At 44.7% G+C, this 25,750-nt stretch overlaps 1 protein-coding gene across 5 annotated transcripts in view; it reads left to right on the top strand.

The window, feature by feature from the left end:
* RAB7A (RAB7A, member RAS oncogene family) overlaps positions 1 to 25,750 on the top strand; it is a 66,809-nt gene that overhangs the window by 36,393 nt on the left and 4,666 nt on the right. For all 5 annotated transcript variants that reach the window (XM_007531622.3, XM_060180328.1, XM_060180326.1 and 2 more), the window contains 4 exons: positions 4,642 to 4,702; positions 8,367 to 8,493; positions 18,183 to 18,401; positions 20,361 to 20,489. In XM_007531622.3, coding sequence (XP_007531684.1) covers positions 4,650 to 4,702; positions 8,367 to 8,493; positions 18,183 to 18,401; positions 20,361 to 20,489 — 528 coding nt within the window. In that variant the 5' untranslated portion in view covers positions 4,642 to 4,649. The remainder of the gene's footprint in view (positions 1 to 4,641; positions 4,703 to 8,366; positions 8,494 to 18,182; positions 18,402 to 20,360; positions 20,490 to 25,750) is intronic.

The raw sequence follows: 25,750 nt of genomic DNA on the forward strand, positions 1-25,750 counted from the left end.
TAATATTGTGCTTTTATAACATGTTTCCCAACACTGATAAGTGTTTTTACCTGAGGGGGGATCTTTTCTTTTTTGGGGGGATACCTTTGTGTGTTTTAGTTTATCAAGTTTCTGTAAGTTATTTGGAACTGTTTAAATAGGGGAAATTCACATCTTTACATTCAGACTTCCTATTGGAAATTTTTCTTTTTGTCTCAGAAAAGTAGTTGTTTTTCTTATTGAAGCCCTAGTTTCTTGCTAACCACGCCAACAGTGGAATTTTGGAAAATCCTTCCGTTGACTTGGTAATCCCACCCCTAAACAGTACCTGCCGTATCCCTTGTATGAGAATTTGACCTTAGGTTAACTTTCTAGCTGTTAACTTGGCAACCTTATCAAGTCATAATCATCTGTTGCTGGGCAGTCTTGCTCCTGGTACAGTGTCTCCTGGTTGCTAATTGCATTTCCACAGGGATCTGTTCTGATGGTTCCCCAAGTTCGGGCTTCACCGAGCACAGTGGTTCCTGTGTGTGAGTGGACTCTTCCTGCACAGCTAGTGAAGCTGTCAGAGAGACTGGGTTTCTGAGACTGGGGGTTTTTAGCCATATAGTCTCCTGTACCTGATGAGTCCCCTGTGTGGACCCTAGCAAGAACAGATGGCAAGCTGTTCCCACTCTAGCCCTGCTCAGAAGCCAGGTCTGTGATGATCTTATGAGTGAATCTAATAAAACTTTCTGCTGTGTCTTGAAGAAGTTTCCATAGATAGAAGTCCAAGGCATTTCTGTATGGCATTACTTTGCCCAATATGGACTTCTTTTTTTATAAAAGCCATGAATTCTGTGGTCCGGGAGGTGGCGCAGTGATAAAGCTTTGGACTCTTCAAGCATGAGGTCCTGAGTTTGATCCCCAGCAGCACATATGCCAGAGTGATGTCTGGTTCTCTCTCTCTCCTGTCTTTCTCATAAGTAAAATATTTTTTAAAAAGAAGAAAATGTTTAAAAAGTAAAAGCTATGAATGCCTGTAAATTCTCGAATACTTGACATCAGGATTATAGTGGAGCATTGGAGACAGTATAATGGTTCTGCAAAAAACATTCATGCATAAGCCTCTGAAGTCCCAGGTTCAATCCCCCAAACTACCACCGTAAGTCAGAGGTGAGCGGTACTCTGCTCTTTATCTCTGTCCTCTCTCTCATATATGAACGAATGGTCTGAGTGATGGCACACTTGGCTGAGTGCATATGCTCCCAGGTTTCTAGCCTGCGGTCCTTACCTGCAGGTGGATAGCTTCATGAGCAGTGAAGCAGTGCTGTAGGCATTTCTCCCTCTGTACCTTCCCCACACCCTTGCAATTTCTGTCCTATCAAGTGCAAGAAAAAAAAATTGAAAGTAATAAAACGCTATAATGGAAACCAAGGTAGACAGTTGCTTGGGAGGGAGAAACTACTAGGATTTGAGATTACTGGGGTGTATACACCTGCTCTGGTGGTGACCTAGGGAGCCTCCAGTCTGCATCGTCAGGTAGTTTCTAGGATTATTGGGGTGGAATAGAGGTCTGGGTGCTAGGAACCATCTGGGCATCACCAGCCGCTCTGGGCGTAGTCTGGCTCGAGTTTGGCAAATGGGAACAAGGCTCAGCATCATAGGTGCCACACAGGGGAGCTGGGTGTCTGCACGTGCAGACTTGCAGGAAGAGACAAGCCTGAAGCCGGGGTACCCTGCATTTAGAGTCTTCGGTTAGTAGAACGTGGGGTACCCCTGAAGCTGAAACTCAACCCATAAAAGCAAATGCCTTTTTCCAGTTTAAAAATCGTCCATGAGTTCCTTTGCAAAGATCCTCAGCAGCTTTTCTTCCCTTTTTTTAAATTCCCATTCTATGAACTTGAAACATATCCCAACTCTCTAACTCAAAATGTGGTATCATGGTCAGGGTGTTCCTGAGAGCAAGGTAAGAGTGGTGGGAGACTGCGGATAATGGATCATAGAGGTTATACCTCTCTGCTGACTTAAAAAGCAACTTAGGGGACCGGGTGGTGGTGCACCTGGTTGGGCGCACAGGTTACAGTGCACAAGGGATCCCGTTCGAGCCCTCGTTTCACCTGCAGGGGGAAAGCCTCACAAGTGGGGAAGCAGGGCTGCAGGTTCCTCTCTCCCTCTCTATTTTCCCTTTCCTGCTAATTTTTAAAAAATATTTATTTTCCCTTTTGTTGCCATTGTTTTTTTATTGTTGTTGTAGTTATTGTTGGCTAGGACAGAGAGAAATGGAGAGAGGAGGGGAAGACAGAAGGAGAGCAAGATAGACACCTGCAAACCTGCTTCACCACTTGTGAAGTGACTCCCCTGCAGGTGGGGAGCCGGGGGCTCGAACCGGAATCTTTTCGCCGGTCCTTGCGCTTCATGCCACGTGCGCTTAACCCCCTGCGCTACCGCCCAACTCCCTCCCCTCCTAATTTCTATCTAGTAAACAATTTAAAAATCCAGGAGAAGTGTAGTCATAGTGTATGTACTATGTCTTAACAATAACCCTTGTGGCAAAAACAAACAAACAAAAAAACACTTGGGTGGCCAAGCAAGATAGCTTACTTGTGTAGTGCTTACGTTCTCATGAGCAGTACCCAGGTTACAGCCTGGCCACTAGCACACTGAAGGAAGCTTTGGTGCTAACCCTCCCCCCATCTATCTAGTATAGGGCAGACAGACAATGGAAGAGGAGGGGAAGAAGCGGAGAAAAAGAAAGTCACCTGCTGACATACTTCAGCGCCTTCAAAGAGATCCCCCTGTAGGCTGGGAGCTGGGGGCTCCAATCGAGATCCTTATGCCAGTCCTTATACTTTGTGCCATGTGCTCTTAACCTGCTGCGCTACCGCCCAGCCCCATACTTTGATTTTTTTAACCTCCGGGGTTATTGCTAGGGTTCGGTGTCAGCATTACAAATCTACCTCTCCTGGCGGATTTTTTTTCTTCTTTCCACTTTTGAATAGGACAGAGAACTGAGAGAAGAGCAGAAGATAGAGAGGGAGTGAGTGAGAAAGATACCTGCAGACCTGCGTCACCACTTGTGAAGCAACCCCCCTGCGGGTGGTGAGCTGGAGTCTTGAACCGACATCCTTGTGCTGGTTCTTATGTTTTGTATTATGTGCACTTAACCCGGTGTATCACTGCCCAGCCCCAGTGCCTATGTCTTTCTATCTGAAAAAGACAGCTTGTATTAAGGAAGCCCCAGTGACAGTACCAAAAAACAACATGTGGCGCAGTGGATAAGGCACTGGACTCTCACAAATAAGGTCTTGAGTTCAATACCCAGCAGCACTTGTACCAGAGTGATGTCTGGTTCTTTCTTTTTAAGAAGTTATTTTGGGCGGAGGGGAGATAGCATACTGGTTATGCAAACAAACTCTCATGCCTAGGCTCCAAAGTCCCAGGTTCAGTCCCCCACACCACTATAAGCCAGAGCTGAACAGTGCTCTGGTAAAAAAAAAAAAAAAGTTCTTTTAAAAAACGGAGTCGTGCAGTAGCACAGCGGGTTAAGCGCATGTGGCACAAAGCAGAGGGTCTGGCGTAAGGATCCCGGATTGAGCCCCTGGCTCCCCACCTGCAGGGGAGTCCCTTCACAAGCGGTGAAGCAGGTCTGCAGGTGTCTGTCTTTCTCTCCCCCTCTCTGTCTTCCCCTCCTCTCTCCATTTCTCTCTGTCCTATCCAACAACGACGACAGCAAGAATAACCACAATAAAACAAGGGCAACAAAAGTGTATAAATAAATATTTAAAAAAATAGGTAACACTGGGGGTCGGGCGGTGGCGCAGTGGGTTAAGCGCATGTGGCGCAAAGCGCAGGGACCGGCATAAGGATCCCTGTTCAAGCCCCCGGCTCCCCACCTGCAGGGGAGACGCTTCACAAGTGGTGAAGTTAGGTCTGCAGGTGTCTGTCTTTCTCTTCCCCCTCTGTCTTCCCCTCCTCTCTCCATTTCTCTCTGTCCTATCCAACAACAATATCAATAACAACAACAATAAAAAAGGGTCAGAAAAGGGAAAATAAATATAAAAAATAAATAAAAATAAAGTAAACAACTCTTGCTGGGGTCAGTGAAATAGCTCACCTGGTCAAACATCTGCCTTGCCTGTGCCATGACCCATTTGCGGCCCTGGGGCGCATAGGGTATACGTGTGCTGCAGAACTAGGGGAAGCCTCCATGAGCACATAGACACGAACCTTGGGTGGTGGAACAATAAGGGAAATAGGCTTTCCAGAATCCCAGTTCACTTTGCGTTGTTCCCTAATTAGTACTTGTTCTTTTTTATTTATTTTATTTATTCCCTGTTGCTGCCCTTGTTTTTTATTGTTGTCATTATTATTGTTGTTAATGAAGTTGTCTTCGTTGGATAGGATGGAGAGAGGAGGGGAAGACAGAGAGGGGGAGAGAAAGCGAGATAACTGCAGACCTGCTTCACCGCTTGTGAAGCGACTCCCCTGCAGGTGGGGAGCTGGGGCTCGAACCAGGATCCTTACGCCGGTCCTTGCGCTTTGCGCCACCTGAGCATAACCAGCTATGCTACAGCCAGACTCCCTTAGTACTTGTTCTCATGGTAGATGTTTATGTCATGTTCACCTCAGTATTTCCATTGCACTCACAATATTTTTCCTTTTATTTATTTATTTTTTTAGTTTGAAGGATGACCTCTAGGAAGAAAGTGTTGCTGAAGGTTATCATCTTGGGGGATTCTGGGTAAGTGTCTCATTAAGTCTGAACTAACCAACACAATTGGGCTTGAACTCCCTCTCTTGTAATTCTTACCTTTTGTTGACATTTTCAAGTTTCTGCCCTGATATACGAATTTAGAGCCCTGAATCTTCCTGCTGCTTTGGGACACAACAGAGATTTAAATGGTCCAGTGGTCCGGGAGGTGGCACAGTGGATAAAGTGTTGGACTCTCAAGTATGAGGTCCTGAGTTCAATCCCCGGCAGCACATGTGCGGGAGTGAACCAAGGACCCCTCTTAAGCCAGGCAGATGCTCTGCCAGTAAACTACGCCCCAGGCCTCTTGATTGCTCTCTTTGTCTTCCTTTCTCTTGCTGTCTTCCTTTTGCTGTCACTTTCCTCTGGTACTACTTTTAATCTTGTATCAACCAAACTTCCTGAAGAGAATCACCTGACCTGGTTCGGTGACAAATTTCTTGGCTTCTCCCACAAACCTTTTTTTTGAAGGGAAAAACATTACTAGTTGTAGTACTGAATTGTATTTACTGTAACTTATAAGCAGTTTTTGAAAATTTATTATTTATTGGATAGAGACAGAAACTTACAATGAGTGGCGTGTTTTGGAAAGCATCATCTTAGACTCCAGGTCCTCTGTGTACGAAGAGGAATGTATTTCTTTGTACGAAAGGAAGGTAGTAGGGAGTCAGGCGATAGTGCAGCGGGTTAATTGCATGTGAAGCGCAGGGACCAGCATGAGGATCCCAGTTCAAGCCCCTGGCTCCCCACCTGCAGGGGAGTCCCTTCACAGGTGGTGAAGCAGGTCTTTCTCCCCCCCCTCCAGTCTTCCCCTCCTCTCTCCTTTTCTCTCTGTCCTATCCAGCAACAACAGCATCATAACAACAACTACAACAATAAACAACAAGGGCAACAAAAGGGAAAAATAAATAAACAAACAAATAAAAATAAAAAAGAAAGGAAGGTGATATTTTTTATTTGCTGTGAGGAAAACTGTTATGTTATCTACCACCTGGCTGTCTTAACCAACGTCACTAGTGCATACGCATACACACACACACACACACACACACACACACACACACACTATATCACACATTGTTTCTTTTGGTCTTACTCATCAGTGTTCTTATTGAGAAACATCCCTGCCAGGGCTAGCTCACCTGGCTAAGTGTACATGTAAATTGTGAAAGCACCCCAAGTTCAAGCCCCTGGACCCCACCTGCAGGGGGGACAAGCTTCATTAGTGGAGAAGCAGGGCTGTGGGCGTTTCTCTGTCTCTCTCCGTCACTATCTCCCCTTCCCCTCTCAATTTTTCTCTGTCTATTAATAATAAATTGTTTAAAAAGAGAGAAACATCCTTAAGCGTCTTCCTTTGCAGTAGATTCTGGTTTGGTGGGATACTGGTTTGCTTTGACACAACAGGTTAGCTGACTGCTCAAAGCCAGTGGCTTCCTGCCAGGACTTCCTTGGTCTGAATAGAAACCATGGGGATATGTTTAGAATGGTGGAGTGAGTGATCTTGTTGCTGAAGCTTCTTTTAGAACCTGACTATTGGCTGACATCCTTCTTGAAGGCAAAAACATTAATAGTTGTGGTACTGAATTATATTTACTATAACTTATAAACAGTTTTTGAAAATTTATTATTTATTGGATAGAGACAGAAACTGAGATGTATGGGAGAGATAGAGAGTTAGAAAGGGCAGGGGGTAGACAGCATAATGGTTATGCAAAGAGATTCTCAAGCCTGAGGCTCCAAAGTCTCAGGTTCAATTCCCCGAAACACCATATAAACCAGAGCTGATCAGTGCTCTGGCAAAATAAATACATAGGAAAGTAGATAGAAAATATTTAAAAGGGTGGTGGGGGGTAGAATGAAAGAGAGACACTTGCAGTACTGGGTCATCACTTCTGAAGCTTCTCAAAAGTGGGGACTGGGGCTTTGAACATGGGTCCTTGTGTATGGTAAGATGCACTCAATCGGGTGCACCATCAACTGGCCTTCTTTTTAGACTTTTTTTTCCCCAAGATTTTATTTTTTATCTTTATTTATTTATTGGCTAGAGACAGCCGGAAATTGAGAAGGAAGGAGGTGATAGGAAGGGAGAGAGACAGAGAGATACCTGCAGCCCTGCTCCACCACTCGCAAAGCTTTTCCCTTGCAGGTGGGGACCAGGGCCTTGAACCCGGGTCCTTGTGCACTGTAACATGTGTGCTCAACCAGGTGTGCCACCACCCAGCCCCTATTTTTTATTTTCCTTATTTTTTAATGTTTGTTTATTCCCTTTTTGTTGGCCATGTTGTAATTATTATTGTTGTTGTTATTGATGTCATCATTGTTGGATAGGACAGAGAGAAATGGAGAGAGGAGGGGAAGACAGAGAGGGGGAGAGAAAGACAGACACCTGCAGACCTGCTTCACCGCCTGGGAAGCGACTCCCCTGCAGGTGGGGAGCCGGGGTTCGAACCGGGATCCTTACGCCAGTCCTTCACCTGCGCTTCACCCTCTGTGCTACTGCCTGACTCCCTATTTGACTTATCTTTACCAGAGTGCCACTTAGGTTGTTTATCATGGTGCTGAAGATTGAACCTGGGCCCTCCAAGTTTTAATCCAAGGAGAAATTACTTGTTTTTTTACAAATTTATTTTTAAGGATTTTATTTATTTATTAATGAGAAAGATAGGAGAGAAAAAGAAACAGACATCACTCTGGCACATGCTGTGGATCGAACTCAAGACCTCATGCTTGAGAGTCCAAAGCTTGATCACTGCGCCACCTCTGTATCACAGAGCAATTACATTTTTTAAAGAATTTTATTCATTTTTTAATTATTTCATTGTATTCACTTTATTTTTTTTTGCCTCCAGAGTTATTGCTAGGTCTCGGTGCCTGCACTATGAATTCACTGCTCCTGGAGGACACTTTTCTTATTTTGTTGCCCTTGTTGTCACCCTTGTTGTTATTTTTATTGTTGTTATTGCTGTTGTTGTTGCCAGATAGAACTGCCTGGCCCCGAGAAATAACATTTTTTTAAAAAATAGAGTGGTCTGGGAGGTGGCGCAGTGGATAAAGTGTTGGACTCTCAAGCATGAGGTCCTGAGTTCAATCTCCGGCAGCACATGTACCGGAGTGATGTCTGGTTCTTTCTCTCTCTCCTCCTATCCCTATCATTAATAAATAAAATATTAAAAAAATATGTTTTAGAGAGAACCAGAGCATTCATTTGACACATACGATACCAAGGGTTAAACTCAAGAGGCTTCATCCACTGTGGCACCTCCTGGGCTAAGAGAAGGTACATTGTGAAATGAGTAGTGTTGTAAGTAACCCTGGAGAGCACGCACCTTGCCATACATGAGGGCCGGGGATGAGCCCTCAGCACCCTGTGGGAGCACCGTGCCTGGCTCCAGGGGAAGCCCCATAAACAGTGGCGTGGTGCCTTGGCATCTCTCTTTAAATATTTGAAATTGAAAAGAGAGAAGAGGAAAAAACCTTCCAGGAGCTGTGGAATTACAGAGGCCCCATTAGGGGAAAAATAACAGTAGGAAGTTTGTTGGCACTGTTTTGTGACAGTGGTTCTTTAAGACACAGATTCCTTCAAAGGGGCAAGTATCCGAGCCAGTTTCTAGTCCTTCCTAACTGATTTGGACTCATAAGTTTTCTTCCTTTTCAGAGTTGGCAAGACATCACTCATGAACCAGTATGTGAACAAGAAGTTCAGTAACCAGTATAAAGCTACCATAGGAGCAGACTTTCTGACGAAGGAGGTGATGGTGGATGACAGACTAGTTACAATGCAGGTAAGTGCATGCTTCAGCTCTGCCAGCTTAGCCAGCCACCACAGTTCATTCAGCCTTGACTCTTTTTTTATGGCCAGGCATTTTCCCTTCCTTTTCTTTAAGTCCCGCTGATCCACTTGCAGATAAAAAGTGACTGTGGGGGAGTCGAGCAGTAGCGCAGCGGGTTAAGCACACATGGCGCAAAGCACAAGGACCAGCGTAAGGATCCCGGTTCAAGCCCCCCGCTCCCCACCTGCAGGGGAAGTGTCTACACAGGTGGTAAAGCAGGTCTGCAGATGTCTGTCTTTCTCTCCTCCTCTCTCCATTTCTCTCTGTCCTATCCAACAACGACGACATCAACAACAACAATAACTACAACAACAAAACAACAAGGGCAACAAAAGGGAAAATAATAATAAAAGTGACTGTGGGTTACGTTGCCAGGTACAAGACACTCAGTTCAGTTCAAATTTTAGATAAATACTGAATTATTGTTTAATATAAGTAAGTTTACAAATGACAATTTGGTGGTCCGTGAGGTGTGTTGACTATGTATGCCTGTGACACTTGTGTAAATCAACATTTCTTCAGATAATTTGGTTGGGGAGAAATAAGTTAGAAGATTTAATATAAATATATACTAAATATTGCACAAGATATCTTAGTATGTTTCTGTTGCATTTCCAAAGTTCAAATTTAACAACTTCCTTTTTTTTTTTTTTTTTTTTAAGATTTTGTTTATTTATTAGAAAGGAGAAGAGAAAGAACCAGACATCACTCTGGTATGTGTGCTGCCAGGGATTGAACTCAGGACCTCATTGCAAGAAAGTCCATTGCTTTATCCATTGCACCACCTCTGGACCACAATAATTTCCTATTTTTTTTAAATTTTTTAATATTTATTCATTCCCTTTTGTTGCCCTTGTTTTTTTATTGTTGTTGTTATTAAAGTCTTTGTTTTTTGGATAGGACTGAAAAATGGAGAGAGATGGGGAAGACGGGGGGGGGGGGAGAGAAAGACAGACACCTGCAGACCTGCTTCACCACCTGTGAAGTGACTCCCCTGCAGGTGGGGAGCTGGGGGCTCAAACCAGGATTCTTACTCTGGTCCTTGCACTTTGCTTAACCTTATGTTTAAACCCTCTGCGCTACCGCCTGACTCCCTTTTTTTTTTTTTTAATATTTATTTTATTTATTTATTCCCTTTTGTTGCCCTTGTTGTTTTATTGTTGTAGTTGTTGTTGTTGTTGTTGGATAGGACAGAGAGAAATGGAGAGAGGAGGGGAAGACAGAGAGGAGGAGAGAAAGATAGACACCTGCAGACCTGCTTCACCGCCTGTGAAGCGACTCCCCTGCAGGTGGGGAGCCGGGGTTCGAACCGGGATCCTTATGTCGGTCCTTGTGCTTTGCGCCACCTGCGCTTAACCCGCTGCGCTACAGCCCGACTCCCCTGACTCCCTTTTTTATGTTTTTATAACACCTATATCTTATTTATTTTTTCCCAGAGCACTGCTCAGCTCTGGCATATGGTGATGTGAGGGATTGAACCTGGGACTTCGAAGCTTCAGGCATGAGAGTCTCTTTGCATAACCATTATGCTATCTCCCCCATCCCATTTATTTTTAAGGTTAAAAAATTAATTTTATCTATTTATTAGATAGAGACAGAGAGAAATTGACGGGGGAGGAGAAGGTATGGAGAGAGGTACAAAGAGACACCTGCAGCTCTGCTTCAGCACTCATGTAATTTCCTCCAGCTGGTGGGGAGCAGGGGCTTGAACCCAGGTCATTGTGCACTGTAGTGTGTGTGCTTTAGCCAGGCGCGCGCCTCCACCTGGCCCACAAGATTTTTATTTTCTAAACATTATTTATTTTTTATTATTGGGTAGAGACAGAGAGAAATTGAGAGGAGAGGGGGAGGTAGAGAGGGGAGAAGAGAGACACCTGCAGCCCTGCTTCGCTACTCATGAAGCTTCCCCTTGTAGGTGTGGACCAGGGCCTTGAACCTAGATCCTTCTTTGTACACTATATTGTGAATGCTTAACCAAGTATGCCACCACCTGGCCCCCAAGATTTTTATTATTTTAAATAAATGTTTAATTATGAGAGCGAGAACACCATATCTCTCAGTGATAGAATTTGAGACCTCTTGTGTGAGGGTCGAGTGCTTATGTACTGAGCCATATTTGGGCTGCTGTTTATTTACTTATGAGGAGAAAAGAAATAATTAAAGCATCACTCAGGCAGATGCAATGCCAAGACTCAAACTCAAGACCCCAAGCTTGGGACCTGGTGGTGGCATACCTGGTTGAGTACACATGTTACAATGTACAGGGACCTGGGTTCTATCCCCCAGCCCCCATCCTCAGAGTTAAAGCTTTGGGAGTGGTAAAGCAGGGCTGCAGGTGTCTCTGTCTCTTCCTCTCTTACACCTCCTTCTGTCTAGATTTCTGGCTGTTTCTATCCAATAAATAAAGTAAAGATAATACAGTTTTAAAAAGACCCCAAGCTTGAGGGTTAAACACTGTGCCATTTCTTGCTCAAGAACTTCCCTTTTTTTTTTTTTATTATTGTTTCTCTTAAATTTATGTCTCTAAAGTGTCTAATGTGTCCCTTTCTAAGTATTTTAAGCCAATAACTATCCTTATGTCTCTCCTTGGTTCTTATTAAAACTGTTAAAGTAATTGCCTTTTTTTTTTTTATCTGTCCTATCAGTTGCTGCCAAAATTGTGTTTCTTTTAAGCCAGTCTTTTTTTTTTTTTTTTTTTTTAGTGTTTTAGTTTAATCTTCCAAGAACTTCCTTTTCAAAGGTTAGAATGAAAGTAATACTGATTACTTGAAATGATTTTTTTGAAAGCCTTCGTATTTCTGGGTCTAAACTATTCTTCAGCTGTTTGTCTTTTGACAAAGCTCTCAAGTCACAGTTGCTCTTACAGTCATGTCCATGCATATGACCTGCTTCCTTGCAAGGCCTTCGTGACAACATGCACTCACCCTGAAGTCTCCAACTCAGAGTGAGCCCAGACGTTGGCTGGCTTTTGGAATTCCTGCTTCCACAGCAGTTGCTCCTTTCTCTTGTGAAATGGTGTCCCCAGGAAGCTAAACCTTTTGACAGAAATACAATTGCTATTCCCTATAGTTCTCGCAGGCACTGGGCTCAGCGAAATGTCCTATTTGTATTCCTTTGTTCTTGCTGCTATTTATAGAGACGGAGAAGGCAGAGCAAGAGTAAAAGAGACCACAGCATGAAACTGTCTTCAGTGTGGTAGGTCCTAGGCTTGAGCTTGGGCCTTGCACATGGTGACCAGTGCACTATCCAAGTGGGCTATTTGCTGGCCCTTATGTATTTTTAAAGTATTTTATTTTATTTATTTATTTGCCCTGTTGTTGCCCTTGTTTCTTTATTATTGTTTTTGTTATTGATGTCGTCGTCGTTGGATAGGACAGAGAGAGATGGAGAGAGGAGGAGAGAAAGACAGACACCTGCAGACCTGCTTCACCGCCTGTGAAGGGACTCCCCTGCAGGTGGGGAGCCGGGGGCTCAAGCTGGCATCCTTAAGCCGGTCCCTGCGCTCTGCGCCACGTGCGCTTAACCCGCTGCCCCCGACTCCCGGCCCTTTCGTATTTTAATAATGATATAGGTCATGGGTAGAAGTGTGTTTTTTTTAAAAAAATTGTCACCAGGGTTGTCACTGGGACCCTTCCTTCTCAATTTTTCTTTTCCTATCAAATAAAAATAGAAGGGAGTCGGGCGGTGGTGCCAGGGGGTTAAGCTCATGTGGCGCAGAGCGCAAGGACTGGTGTGAGGATCCCGGTTCGAGCCCCCGGCTCCCCACCTGCAGGGGAGTCGCTTCACAGGCGGTGAAGCAGGTCTGCAGGTGTCTGTCTTTCTCTCCCCCTCTCTGTCTTCCCCTCCTCTCCATTTCTCTCTGTCCTATCCAACAATGACAACATCAACAACAATAATAACTACAACAACAATAAAAAAAACAACAAGGGCATCAAATAAAAATAGAAAGAAAGACAGACAGTGGTCCGGGCAGTGGCGCAGTAGTTAAAGCACTGGATTCTCAGCCATGAACTCAATCCCTGGCAGCACATGTAGCAGAGTGATGGCTGGTTTTTTTTCTCTCTCTGCCTACCCTTCTGATAAATAAATAAATAAATAAATAAATAAATAAATAAATAAATTCTTTAAAAATAGATAGATAAAAAACAAAGGAAAAGTGGTCCGGGTGGGGAGTCGGGCTGTAGCACAGCGGGTTAAGCGCAGGTGGCGCAAAGCACAAGGACCAGCATAAGGATCCCGGTTCAAATCCCGGCTCCCCACCTGCAGGGGAGTCGCTTCACAGGCAGTGAAGCAGGTCTGCAGGTGTCTATCTTTCTCTCCTCTTCTCTGTCTTCCCATCCTCTCTCCATTTCTCTCTGTCCTATCCAACAACGACAACAACAATAATAACTACAACAATGAAAAACAACAAGGGCAACAAAAGGGAATAAATAAATAAAATAAATATTAAAAAAAAAAAAAAAGTGGTCCGGGTGGTGGTGCAGTGGTAAAGCTTTGGACTCCCAAGCATGAGGTCCCGAGTTCGATCCCCAGCAGCACATGTGCCAGAGTGATGTCTGGTTCTTTCTCTCTCCTCCTATCTTTCTCATAAATAAATAAAATCTTTTTTTTTAAAAAAAAAAAGGAAGAAATGGCTTCAGGGAGCTGTGCATTTGTAGTTCCAGCACCTAGCTCTAGTGATAAGCCTAGTGGCAATAAATAGAGAAATCAGTGGAATTTGAGAGGGGTAACTCCAGAATATAGGAAAGTGGAAACTAAAAATTAGTGATAATTCAGATATTCCAGGGGCTTTCGTCATGCTTTTTCGCTAACATACTACAAGGACATAACTGATGGAATGCTTTTCTCCAGGTAGGAAGATGGCATAGGGTTGACATGCTTGAGGCTCTTAAAGTTCCAAGTTCAGTCCTCAGTATCTCCATAAACCAGAGCTGAGCAGTGCTGTTTTTGTTTTTTTCTTTATTTTATTTGGGAGGAGGGGATTAATGGTTTACAATCCACAGTAAAATACAGTAGTTGTACACATGTAACACCTCTCGGTTTTTCCACATAACACTTTAACCCCCCACCTACTTCCTCCATCACATTCCAGGACCTGAACACTCCCCCCACCCCAGAGGCCTTTACTTCGCTGCAGTGCACCAACTCCAGTCCAAATTCTGCTGTGTGTTTTCCTTTCTGTTTTTTTTTTTTTCAACTTCTGTCTATGAGTGGGATCATCCCATCTTCATCTTTCTTGCTAATCTCACTTCCATGATCCCATCCAAGATGTGGTGAAGAAGGAGAATTCACTATTTTGAATAGCTGAGCAGTATTCCATTGTGTATATGTACCAAAACTTACTCAGCCACTCCTATTGTTGAACACTTAGGTTGCTTCAGTTACAAATGGTGCTGCTCTGAACATAGGCATACATAGATCTTTTTGGCTGGGTGTATGTTTCTTTGGCAGAGCTGAGCCAGTATGCTGGTTGCTTTTTTTAAAAAAAGTTTTCTTAGTCATTGGGGGCAAAAAAGGATGAAGAGGTGAGACTGAGAACGCCTAGGACAGAGACACCCATGTAGGTAGGGCCTTGGAAAGATGTGAAAACAGAACTGAAAATCTTATCCACAGGAAGTGACAGAGCTTGAGTGTGAAAAAAAAACTGCGGCTTTTTCATCTTTGCCTCTTGGTTGGAGGACCTTAGCTGCACTGTGCTTATGTTCCAAGTTCATGCTTTGTACAGTACAGAAATCTCTGTATGGAAGAATTTAGACATTCCTGTCACTCTTCGTAAAACTAAAGGCCACGGGAGTCGGGCTGTAGTGCAGCGGGTTAAGCGCAGGTGGCGCAAAACGCAAGGACCGGTGTAAAGATCCCGGTTTGAGCCCCGGCTCCCCACCTGCAGGGGATTCCCTTCACAGGCAGTGAAGCAGGTCTGCAGGTGTCTGTCTTTCTCTCCCCCTCTCTGTCTTCCCCTCCTCTCTCCATTTCTCTCTGTCCTATCCAACAACGATGACAATAACAATAATAACTACAACAATAAAAAGGACAAGGGCAACAGAAGGGAATAAATAAATAAAAATAAATAAATAAATGCCACTCTGTAGACAATCTCAGAGCTGAACATGAGCTCACAGCCACATGAGGAAATAATATACCACAAAAAATATCCACAATGACTACAGATTTTTTTAAAAAAAGGAATAGAAACTAATGAAAGGGGACATTAATAAATGAGGATATGGAAAACTTAGAACTTTAAAGAAGTGAAAAAAAAAGTCACTGAAATTAACTAAATGAGCTGTTAAACTGCAGAATAAACACAGCTGGAGAAAACAGTAAACCGTTAAAGCTGAGCAAACTAGAGAAAAGAGACAAAGAATAGCAGAGGGGTGAATTTTAAACAATAGTAGATAGAAAAGGACCAAATATCATCAGGGATCATGGGGTATAAAATGCCCCTAGAAAATCTTACCACACAGCCAGAAAGCTCCCTCCTGTGCCAGCTGAAACGGCCGTGGGCTCGGTAGTTGTTGGGCTGAGGTTGAACGCACACATCACTGTGAGTGAGAATCCAGGTTCAGGTCCCTGGCTCCCACCTGCAGGGTGAAGCTTCGCAAGCAGTAGAACAGTGCTATGACGTCTCTTTCTCACTTCCTTCTCCCATCCCTGAATTTCTCTCTCTCTATAAAAAAAAATAATAATTTTTTAAAAATGGGCAAAGAATCAAATAGAATATTGGGAGTGTTGGGTTTATTGTGCAGGCATTGAGCCCCAGCAATAACCCTCCTAGTAAAAAGAAATAAATACCAGGCCCTGAGAGGTGTTGAGAGCAAAGTATATGTCTTTCCGACTCATATCTTATTTATGGGGAGTCGGGCTGTAGCGCAGCGGGCTAAGCGCACGTGGCACAAAGCGCAAGGACCGGCGTAAGGATCCCGGTTCGAGCCCCGGGCTCCCCACCTGCAGGGGAGTCGCTTCACAGGCAGTGAAGCAGGTCTGCAGGTGTCTGTCTTTCTCTCCCCCTCTTTGTCTTCCCCTCCTCTCTCCATTTCTCTCTGTCCTATCCAACAACGACATCGATAACAACAACTACAACAATAAAATCGACAAGGGCAACAAAAAGGAATAAATAAATAAATAGTAAAAAAAATAAAATATACATGATTTTTGCTCCTTCTGGAACAACACAAGGAATCCACCCGCCTAACAACAGTTACTGACTGACTGATATTTTCCTAAATATTAAATCACAGTTTGTTTCTTGGCTTCCAAATACTAGTTAGAGGTAGTATTTTTAACACTAGGGTCTAATTCTAAATCACTTTTCTTCTACCTCAAGTGTATCTTGTAGAATCTTTGTTAAGAAGGTAAGTGTGTAGGCTGGGGAGACAGCATGATGGTTATGCAAAAGACGCATGCCTGAGGCTCTGAGGAGCCAGATTGAATCCCCAGCAACAGCACAAACCACAGAGCTGAGTAGTGCTCTACTCTCAGTCTCTCTCATTCTCTCATTAAAATAATATATATATATATATATCAGAAAGATGGTAAGGGTGCTGGAAGAGGTATTCAGCAGGGGCAGAAAGTCATACAAACAGTTTCTCTCAGAACACAGTCCATCCCTGCTGGTTACCACAAAGGCTGAGAGTCAAGTGCCAGTTATGCTGCTGCTCCTTTAAAAGTTGACATTTAGCGCAAAGCGCAAGGACCAACTGAAGGATCTTGGTTGTGCTTGAATACCTAAAAGGTAACATTTGGAAGCTGTGGTTTACATAGTGTAGTGTTGTCACAGTTAAGGAAAGAGAAACCGCACACCTAGCTGAGCACTGGGTAGAGGGGTAGTGTCGCAGATTGTTGAGGGAGGAGTTATGCACTTCTCGGGGCTTTCTACTTCCGCGGGGAGGTGACTCAGCAGAGTTTGAGCAGGCACTTTGCATGGTGGGCCCTCCAGTCCTATCCCTGGCTCCTTAAGTGCTGGAGTGAAGTGTTGCTTTGGTCTCTCTGGGTCTAGTCTTAAATGTGGGGTTCTGCAGGCGCTGTGTCCGGTTGACTGCACATGCTGTCATGAGCAAGCCAGCAGCCCCCGTCTGCAGGGGGAAGGCCTTCAGGAGCCGTGAAGCAGGTCTGCGGCCTTCCTTCTGTAGCATTGGGTTCTGGGAATAAAACTCCAGTCTCTCAGTTCATTCCATTTGATTTGAACCCTAGGCCTTCTGGGTTGAATCTCGGTTGGTGATGTGGATATGATACTGAAGTCTGTCTGTAGGGATGGCTTGGGTTCTCATGATGCTGAGCTAAGTGATTTCTCACAGTAACGAAGTTAGTTACCACTTGAAACACCATGTCAGCTGTAAATAACTTTTTTTCTGACTAAGGCACACTTATCTTTGTTTTTCATTTAAGTTGACAGAACAGAGGAGAGAAAAATAGAGCCGCCTACGACAGTGCTTCACAGCTCATGAAGCTTTACCCCTGCAGGTGGGGACAGGGCTTGAACCCAGGTCCTCATGCATGGTGATGTGTGTGCTTAGCCAGGTGTGCCACTGCCCGGCCCCTTCGGTGCATTTGTTAAACCTGCCGCCTTGTTGGACCATCCTCAGGGCCAGCAGGAGATCTAGGACACCAAGGACGTCACTCTGCTCTTGAGCATGTTCGTGAATGATGTGAGGTTCTTTGAGCTGGCCACTAGTATCTGCTATTGTTTGAATTAAAAACTGAATTACTCTAGAGTACATTCTCATTGTCTTGCTCTTGACTACTATCTTTAGTGTTTTGCTTGACTTGTTTCTTAGTTAAAGCATACGATCAATAAAACATACTCGTCTTGGGAGTCGGGCGGTAGCACGGCGGGTTAAATTATGTGGCGCAAAGTGCAAGAACGGGCGTGAGGATCCCACTTTGAGCCCCCACCTGCAGGGGAGTCGCTTCACAGGTGGTGAAGCAGGTCTGCAGGTGTCTGTCTTTCTCTCCCCCTCTGTCTTCCCCTCTCTCCATTTTTCTCTGTCCTATCCAACAACATCAATAATAACTACAACAACAGTGAAAAACAACAAAGGCAACAAAAGGGAAAATAAATAAATATAAAAGAAAATTATAAAAAAACAGTCTTATATATATATGTATTTTTTTTTTTTATTGCATAGAGACAGAGTGAATGGGGGGGAGGGAGGGATAAATAGTAGATAGCTATAGCACTTCTTCACCACTTTGAAGTTTTTAGGGGGACCAGGAGCTTGAACCTAGGTCCCTGCGGATTGTAATGTGGCCACCTAACAGTGTGTTACCACGTGGCCCAATATACTCGTCTTTTTGAAGGCAAACTTTACAGACAATAAAATGTGTACATTTAGATGTCCAGTGAGTAATCACCTGTCTGCATTTATGTCACACATACATACCCCAGAAAGTTCACAGAGTACATAAATCTTCGGTTTACAGTTTGAATTTTAAATCGGTATTTACCCAGGTAAATACTCGCACTCAACTCCAGATAACAGAAATGCCTGACGCCCCAGAATTCAATCAAGGTTGACTTGGGTATGCTGGTTCTGAAGTTGCTAATCACCAGAGGTGACCCCCTACCCATCATGTTCTGCCCTCCCCTCTCCTGGTGTTCTCTCCAGCACCCCCCAGAGAATAAATGCCTTTGCCTCTTACAGATCTGGGACACAGCAGGACAGGAGCGGTTCCAGTCTCTTGGGGTGGCCTTCTACAGAGGCGCAGACTGCTGCGTCCTGGTATTTGATGTGACTGCCCCCAACACTTTCAAGACCCTTGATAGCTGGAGAGATGAGTTTCTCATCCAGGCCAGTCCCCGCGATCCTGAAAACTTCCCCTTCGTAGTGCTGGGAAACAAGATTGACCTGGAGAACAGACAAGTGAGTGCTAAGATGCGGGGTCACGTCTGTCGTGGGGACGTCTGTGCCTACCCTCCTTAGGCTGCGGAGTTGAAAGGGCATCTTAGTTTAGTTTTTACTGGCAGGTGCTGTTTAAAAGCCTGAACCTCACATATGTCTTTGTGTCTGCACTCCTCTTGTGGGTAGGGAGGAAGCATAACTAACTAGGTGTGGGCCCTTGCGCCCTTAACCTAAGTAATGGCACACCATCTTGGCTTTCTCCTATGGCAAAAGAAACACTGAAAATCCGAAATGGTGTCCCACTGAAATTATGCTATCGGGGCTGGGTGGTGGTGCATTGGTTGAGCATACCTACTACAATGCTCAAGGACCCGGTTCAAGCCCCCTGTCCCCACCTGCAGGGGGAAAGCTTTGCAATTGGTGAAGTAGTGCTGCAGGTGTCTCTCTCTCTCTCTCTTTCTGTCATCCCCTTCCCTCTTGATTTCTGGCTGTGTATCCAATAAATAAAGATCAAAAGTAAAAAATAATGTTAGCAAAAAAAAGTATTTAAAAAGAAAGAAAGAAAGAAAGAAAGAAATTATGCTATCGGGCGGGGGTCGGTAGCATAGTGGTTAAGCAAACAGACTGTCATGCCTGAGGCTCCGAAGTCCCAGGTTCAATCCCCCACACCACCATAAGCCAGAGCTGAGCAGTGCTCTGGTGTTTCTCTGTGTCTTTTTCTCTCTGCATCTCTCTCAAAAATAAAATAAATAAAATACTTAAAAAAAAAAAAAGAAAAGAAATTATGCTATCAAAGCAGCAAGTCTGTTTTGTAGTGTTGCCTGTCCTGGCTGTTGCCCTGTCTCACTGAGGTGACTTGACTTGAGGCCATGTGGTATTCTGCACGCTCTTCACTTAAGGGTAAAGGCAGATTATTAAACTGTTCTCTCTTAATTGGGAATACTTCACTCAAATAATGAAGCTGCTCTGGGATCAGATGACAGTGCTGCTTGGTCCCCAGATGGAGCTTGGGAAATGGTAACTGACCACTTGGCTCTTTGCTGTGCTTCCTCTCCTGTCACCACCTCCTGGGGTGCCTGATAATTTCAAAGCATTCTTTGCTGAACTCAAAATTACTCTGGAAAGTTCCTATAGGAGTGTGACTTAACCTTCAAGCCAACTACCTTGCTTAAGAGACCTGGTCTAAATCCTTACGTTGTAGACTGGGGAGATGGCATAATGGTTATGCAAGACACTCATACCTGATCCTTTGAGGTGCCCCGGGTTCAGTCTCCACTCAGTACTACCATAAGCCAGAGCTGAGCTGTGCTCTGTCTGGTTTGTGTGTGTCTGTCTCTCATTAAAATAAATTTAAGGGGGAAAATCCCGATGTTATCTCTAAGCAGCTGTGACTTTCTTACCTGCTGGGCCTCAATCTCCTTTCTGCACTTTAAAGGAAGGAATAGAGTCTGTCACTCTGAAATGGCCTCTCAGCCTTGGGGGTGTGGGGGGCTCCCTATGTGCCACAGGTTGTTTTGGATTTTGAGGAAAACTGCTCTGGTTTACACTCACATAGCTGGAGTATGTGACAAGCAGGCTGTCACGCGAACTACAGAATTCTGCGACACATGGCTCAGGTGACATAGCTTAGCAGTAATAGGGAAGGAGGGCCGGCAGCTTTAAGACCAAGCTGGAGGGCATTTCCTGTGTGGGGAGGTCCCCACAGAGGACTCAGCTCTTCTTGGGCTGGATCCTTACTCGTTACACCAGCTGCTGTTCAGAATAGCTAAGAGTCAGAAGCTACGGATTGTAGACAGAAAGGGCTTTAGGTTTGCATACCAGCTGGTAACCTTGAGCAGGGTGCGGGTCTGTTCATCCCCTAAGTCTGTCCCCTCACCAGTGCTCCCTCTGGACTAGGAGCTCTGGTCTTTCCTGGGGAGGATTGAGTCAGTGCCTGCCGCCTCTCCTCTAAGTGCCTGTGTACCTTTCTTCCTCTTCCAGGTGGCCACAAAGCGGGCTCAGGCCTGGTGCTACAGCAAAAACAACATTCCTTACTTTGAAACCAGTGCCAAGGAAGCCATCAATGTGGAGCAGGCGTTCCAGACGATTGCAAGGAACGCACTTAAGCAGGTAGGGTTCTGCAGCTCTCTGGCTCCCCCTGGTGATGGGCTGTCTGCCTAGCTCCGGCCAGGCTTCCGGGTCCTTAGTCTGCTCTCCCGGCTCACTCTCCTTTCCATGTTTCTAGAAAAACTCTGGAAAGGTAATGCACTTATTTGAGAATAATCTAAGAGGTGGAGGGCAATGAACACTGTAGCTGAGACCACCCTTGTTAGCTGGGCGTGTTGTATCAGATCAGGCCACTAGGAAGCTGCTCAGGGGTTCCTTCTATTTAAGGAGGGATGAACTTGAATCCCAGCTTTGTTGCCCATCATAATATAAAGGATTGTTCATTTGTATAGGTTTTATTAGCATCTGGGGAAATGGCTCAGCTGGCAGAGCATCAGATTTTATGCCTAAAGTTACCAGTTTGAGCTTTGGCACTACATGTTCTACAGTGGTATTCTGGGTTCTCATTTGTAATAAGTAAAGTGTGTGTGTGTGTATGTGTGTATATATATATATATATATATATTTTTTTTTTTTTTTTTTTTTTTTTTTTTTTTTAATGAGAAAGACAGACACACACCAGAGCCCTGCTCAGTTCTGGCTGATGGTGATTCTGGGAACTGAACCTGGGACCTCAGAGTCTCAAGCATAACCGTTTTTAAAACACATTTATTTATTTTGAGCGAGAGCCAGATCATCGCTATGGCACATGCAGTTCTGGGACTCAAGCTCGGGACCTCATTCTTGAGGATCCGGTGCTTTACCCACTGTGTCACCTTGTGGGTCAGTGGATGAAGTGGTTTAGTTTGTTTTGTTTTAGTTACATCTGAGCCTATTTCCCTTGTCTGTAAAATAAGAATGCAATGAGATGGACTTCCTTTGATCGTTCTTAGCAGTAATTATAGTTGATCACCAAAAAGGTTACCAGCAGACCTAGGAATTCCTGGAGGAAAGTTTCCCTGCATTTTTCTGTTCTTTTCTTACTGTGCCAGATATAAAACCCAGGTCGCATGTGCACTTTCTACTGCTGAGCCCCCGTCAGAGAAGGAGATGGATGCCAAGGGCAGAGTGCACTCTCCACCATTCGTGGAGAGTTGTTTTGTCTTTGCAGCTCTCTCTCATGGTCCCAGGGTTGAAACTCAGGGCTTTGTGCATACGAAGCCATCTCCTAGTCCCTGCTTTTTCTCTCTTGTTTCTGTTGTTTACCTTATTGTGGGGGGGGAGTTACCTTTTTTAAAAAAAGATTTTATTTATTTATTAATAAGAAAGATAGGAGAAGAGAGAGAGAGAAAACCAGACATCACTCTGGTACATGTGTTGCCAGAGATTGAACTCGAGACATCATGCTTGAGAACTCAGTGCTTTATCTGCTGTGCCACCTCCCAGACCACAAGAGTTAACCTTTTAAAAAAAGATCTGTTTGTTAATGAAAGAACTATAGTATCACTCTGGCACATGGGATGCCAAGGGTTGAAGTCAGGACTTTACACCTGATAGCTCAAGATTTTATCCACTACACTACCTCCTGGGTACAGGCGTTACTTCTTCTTTTTTTTTTTTTTTAATATTTATTTATTCCCTTTTGTTTATTGTTGTAATATTATTATAGTTGTTATTGATGTCATCCTTGTTGGATAAGACAGAGAGAAATGGAGAGAGGAGGGTAAGACGGGGGAGAGAGACACCTGCAGACCTGCTTCATCGCCTATTAAGTGATTCCCCTACAGGTGGGGAGCCGGGGTCTCCACCACCAGTCCTTTGCTTCGCGCCATGTGTGCTTAACCCGCTGTGCTACTGCCTGACTCCCAGGCATTATTTCTTGTTGGCATGTTTGAACTAAAGGCTCAGTTGACTTGGCAGCTTTGCCAGGACCAGTGAGTTAAGGTCAGTCTTGATGCAGCGTCAGTCCTCTGGCAGAGTGTGAAATATTATATTACATTACATTACATTACATTACATTACATTATATTATATTATATTATATTATATTATATTATATTATATTATGTGGGGTTTAAGAGATAAAGTGTGTATCAACAGGCATGGGCAACACACACAGCGGCTACAGGTCCTTGCCCTTTGTTCCACGTGCTCTTAAACCACTGCACAACCGTCCGACCCCCTTTATTTATTTATTTTTTATTATCTGCATTTACTTATTAGATAGATACAGCCAGAAGTCAAGAGAAAGGGAGAGGCAGAGAGGGAAAGAGACAGACGCCTGCAACCCTGCTTCACCACTTGCAAAGCTTTTCCCCTGCAGGTGGGGACTGAGGACTCAAACTCTAGTCCTTGAAAATTTTCTGGGGTTGGGGGTTTAGCATAGTGGTTATGCAAAGAGACTTTCCTGCCTGAGTCCCAAGCTCAATCGCCCCCCACACTGCCATAAACCAGAGCTGAGCAGTGTTCTGATAGAAAGAAAGGGGGGAATCAGGTGGTAGCACAGCGGGTTAAGCGCAGGGACCAGCATAAGGATCCCAGTTCGAGCCCCCGGCTCCCCACCTGCACGGGGTTCCCTTCACAGGCAGTGAAGCAGGTCTGCAGGTGTCTGTCTTTCTTTCCCCCTCTCTGTCTTCCCCTCCTCTCACCATTTCTCTCTGTCCTATCCAACAACGACATTAATAACTACAACAATAAAACAACAAGGGCAACAAAAGGAAAGAAAGAAAGAAATATTTTTTTTAAAAAAGGAAGGAAGAAAGAGAATTTTTCTGTCTGAGTGTTGCTATCCCTGTAGCCTTAATATAATGATTCAGGGCCACAAAGCTAGCCTTTCAGGAATAAGCTCCTAGATGGCATGTTTTTAGGGGGCCTCTCAGTTTGGTTTCCCAAGTGCAGTAATGCTTCAGCTCCTGTAGCAATGAGAGCTGTCTAGCCTCCCTCTCAGTAAGCAAACAGTACCTCCGTCTGGCTGCTGGTCTCTCTGAGCCCTTCTCTTGGGGCTTGGCCATCTGGATTTGCTCTGCTATAGATGCCAAAATATAGAACTTGTCTGGGTACCTGCCAGTTCCCCTGAGCTCTTTGTGAATTGAAACTCCATCTACATTGCAAGTGATTTTTTTTTTTTATATACCAAAGCACTGCTCAGCTCTGGTTTATGGTGGTTCAGGGGATTGAACCTGGGACTTTGGAGACTCAGGCGTCAGAGTCTGTTTGCATAACCATTGTGATATCTACCCCTGATTTTTCCAACTGTGTTGTCTTGTTACATATCCTTTATCCATAGAGAGGAAAGTAACGGGGGAGAGGGGCTGTATGGTGGCACAGTGAACAAAGTGTTAGACTCTCAAGCATGAGGTCCTGGATACCATCCCCAGCGTCCCCAGCATCGCATGTCCCAGAGTGAGGCTCTAGTTCACTCTCTCTTTCTCATTAATAACAATAAGGGCCAGCAAAATAGCTAATGTGTATAATGTGCTACTGTGCCATGTACACAAAGCAGATTCAAGCCTGATGCCCACTGTGTTGGAGGAAACGGTGGTGGTGTAGTGTCTTTCACCGTCTCTGCCTTTCTGCCTTCCTATCTCTATCAAAGAAAAAGGAAAAAGGAAATTTTTCAAAGAAAAATCCTACCTCAGGCTAGAGATTAAGAGGAGGGGTCCTGGGGAGTCGGGCGGTAGCGCAGCGGGTTAAGCACATGTAGCACAAAGCACAAGGACCGGCATAAGGATCCCGGTTCGAGCCCCCGGCTCCCCACCTGCAGGGGAGTCGCTTCACAGACGGTGAAGCAGGTCTGCAGGTGTCTATCTTCCTCCTCTCTGTCTTCCCCATCTGTCTCCATTTCTCTCTGTCCTATCCAATAACGATGACATCAATAACAACAACAATAACTGCAACAATAAAAAAAAAAGGGCAACAAAAGGGAAAATAAATATTTTTAAAAAAAGAGCAGGGGTCCTGGTGTTTCTGTTTTTTTAATTAAATTTTCAGTTGAATATGTCATCTCAGATTTTATGTGTTGTCTAATTTAGCCTTAGGACGGTAAAGGTCCCTGCACAAGGACCCAGATTCAAGACCCCTGTACCCTGTCAGGGGAAAGCTTCACAAGTAGTGAAGCAGTGCTTGCTACAAGTACCTTTTAGAGAGTAACTAGTTGTCTCGAATACTAGTAGCTCCCTGTTAAACAGGCCACTTACCCAGTAGATGAAAAAGTTCTTTTGAGGTCCCCACCTGCAGGGGAGTCGCTTCCCATGCGGTGAAGCAGGTCTGCAGGTGTCTGTCTTTCTCTCCCCCTCTCTGTTTCTCTCCGTCCTACCCAACAACTATAACAACAACAAGGCAACAACAGGAGCAGTGGGTTCGTATTGTAGGCACCAAGCCTCATTAATAACCCTGGAGGCAAAGAAAGGAAGGAAAATATCTCCTTTGTTGGGCCCCAGAAGATAGCGTAGTGGTTATACAAAGCCACTTTCATGCTTGAGATTCCAACGTCCTAGATTCATCCCTGGCACCTCCAGAACCCAGAGCTGAGCAGCGGCACGGTGAAGAAGCAGAGACTGCTTGCTGCCCTGCGGTTAGTATCCCTGCATAACGCAGCCTGTTTCTGGTCTCTCCGCCTGTTCTGGTGATCTGTGGCGCCCTTGCCTGCACGACCTTTATTTGCCTGCCTTTCTTTACTTAAGAATTTGACTATGATAAGCAAGTCTCCCCTTTGGTCCTCCACCCCTGGGTTATTTTGGCCCAATTTCCGTTTAGACTCAGAATTTCATTCTAGCTCACTTGGGAAGGTGCCTGCTTTGCCAATACCTGCCCTTTTATTTTGAAGACATTTCTGTTCTCACAGGGCCAGGAGAGAGACTCAAATTGAAATGCCAGCTCTCTTACCAGCTTGCTCACTGTGCTTCTTCCTGTGCCTGTCTTGCTTACAAGAGCACAAGTCCTGTCAGATCAGGTCCCCATTCAGTACCTAATTTAACCTTCATTTCTTTCTTTCTTAATTCAGATGCACCTCAATTGGGGTTAGGGCTTCAGCATAGGCATTTATTCTGTTGTACTTTATTTTATTTTATGTATTGCCTCCAGGGTTATCACTGGGGCCTACACCATGAATCCACTGCTCCTGGAGGCCATTTTTCCCATTTTGTTGCCCTTGTTGTTATTGCCGTCATTGTTGTTGGATAGGACAGACAGAAATCAAGAGTGGAAGGGAAGACAGAGGGGGAGAGAAAGATAGTCACCTGCAGACCTGCTTCACCACCTGTGAAGTGACACCCCCCCACCCCAACCCCACCCCACCCCAACCCCCACCCCCCGCAAGTGAGGAGGCTTAAACCGGGATCCTTGCC

The sequence above is a fragment of the Erinaceus europaeus genome, chromosome 21, assembly GCF_950295315.1.
Source record: "Erinaceus europaeus chromosome 21, mEriEur2.1, whole genome shotgun sequence".
Lineage (NCBI taxonomy): Eukaryota > Metazoa > Chordata > Mammalia > Eulipotyphla > Erinaceidae > Erinaceus > Erinaceus europaeus.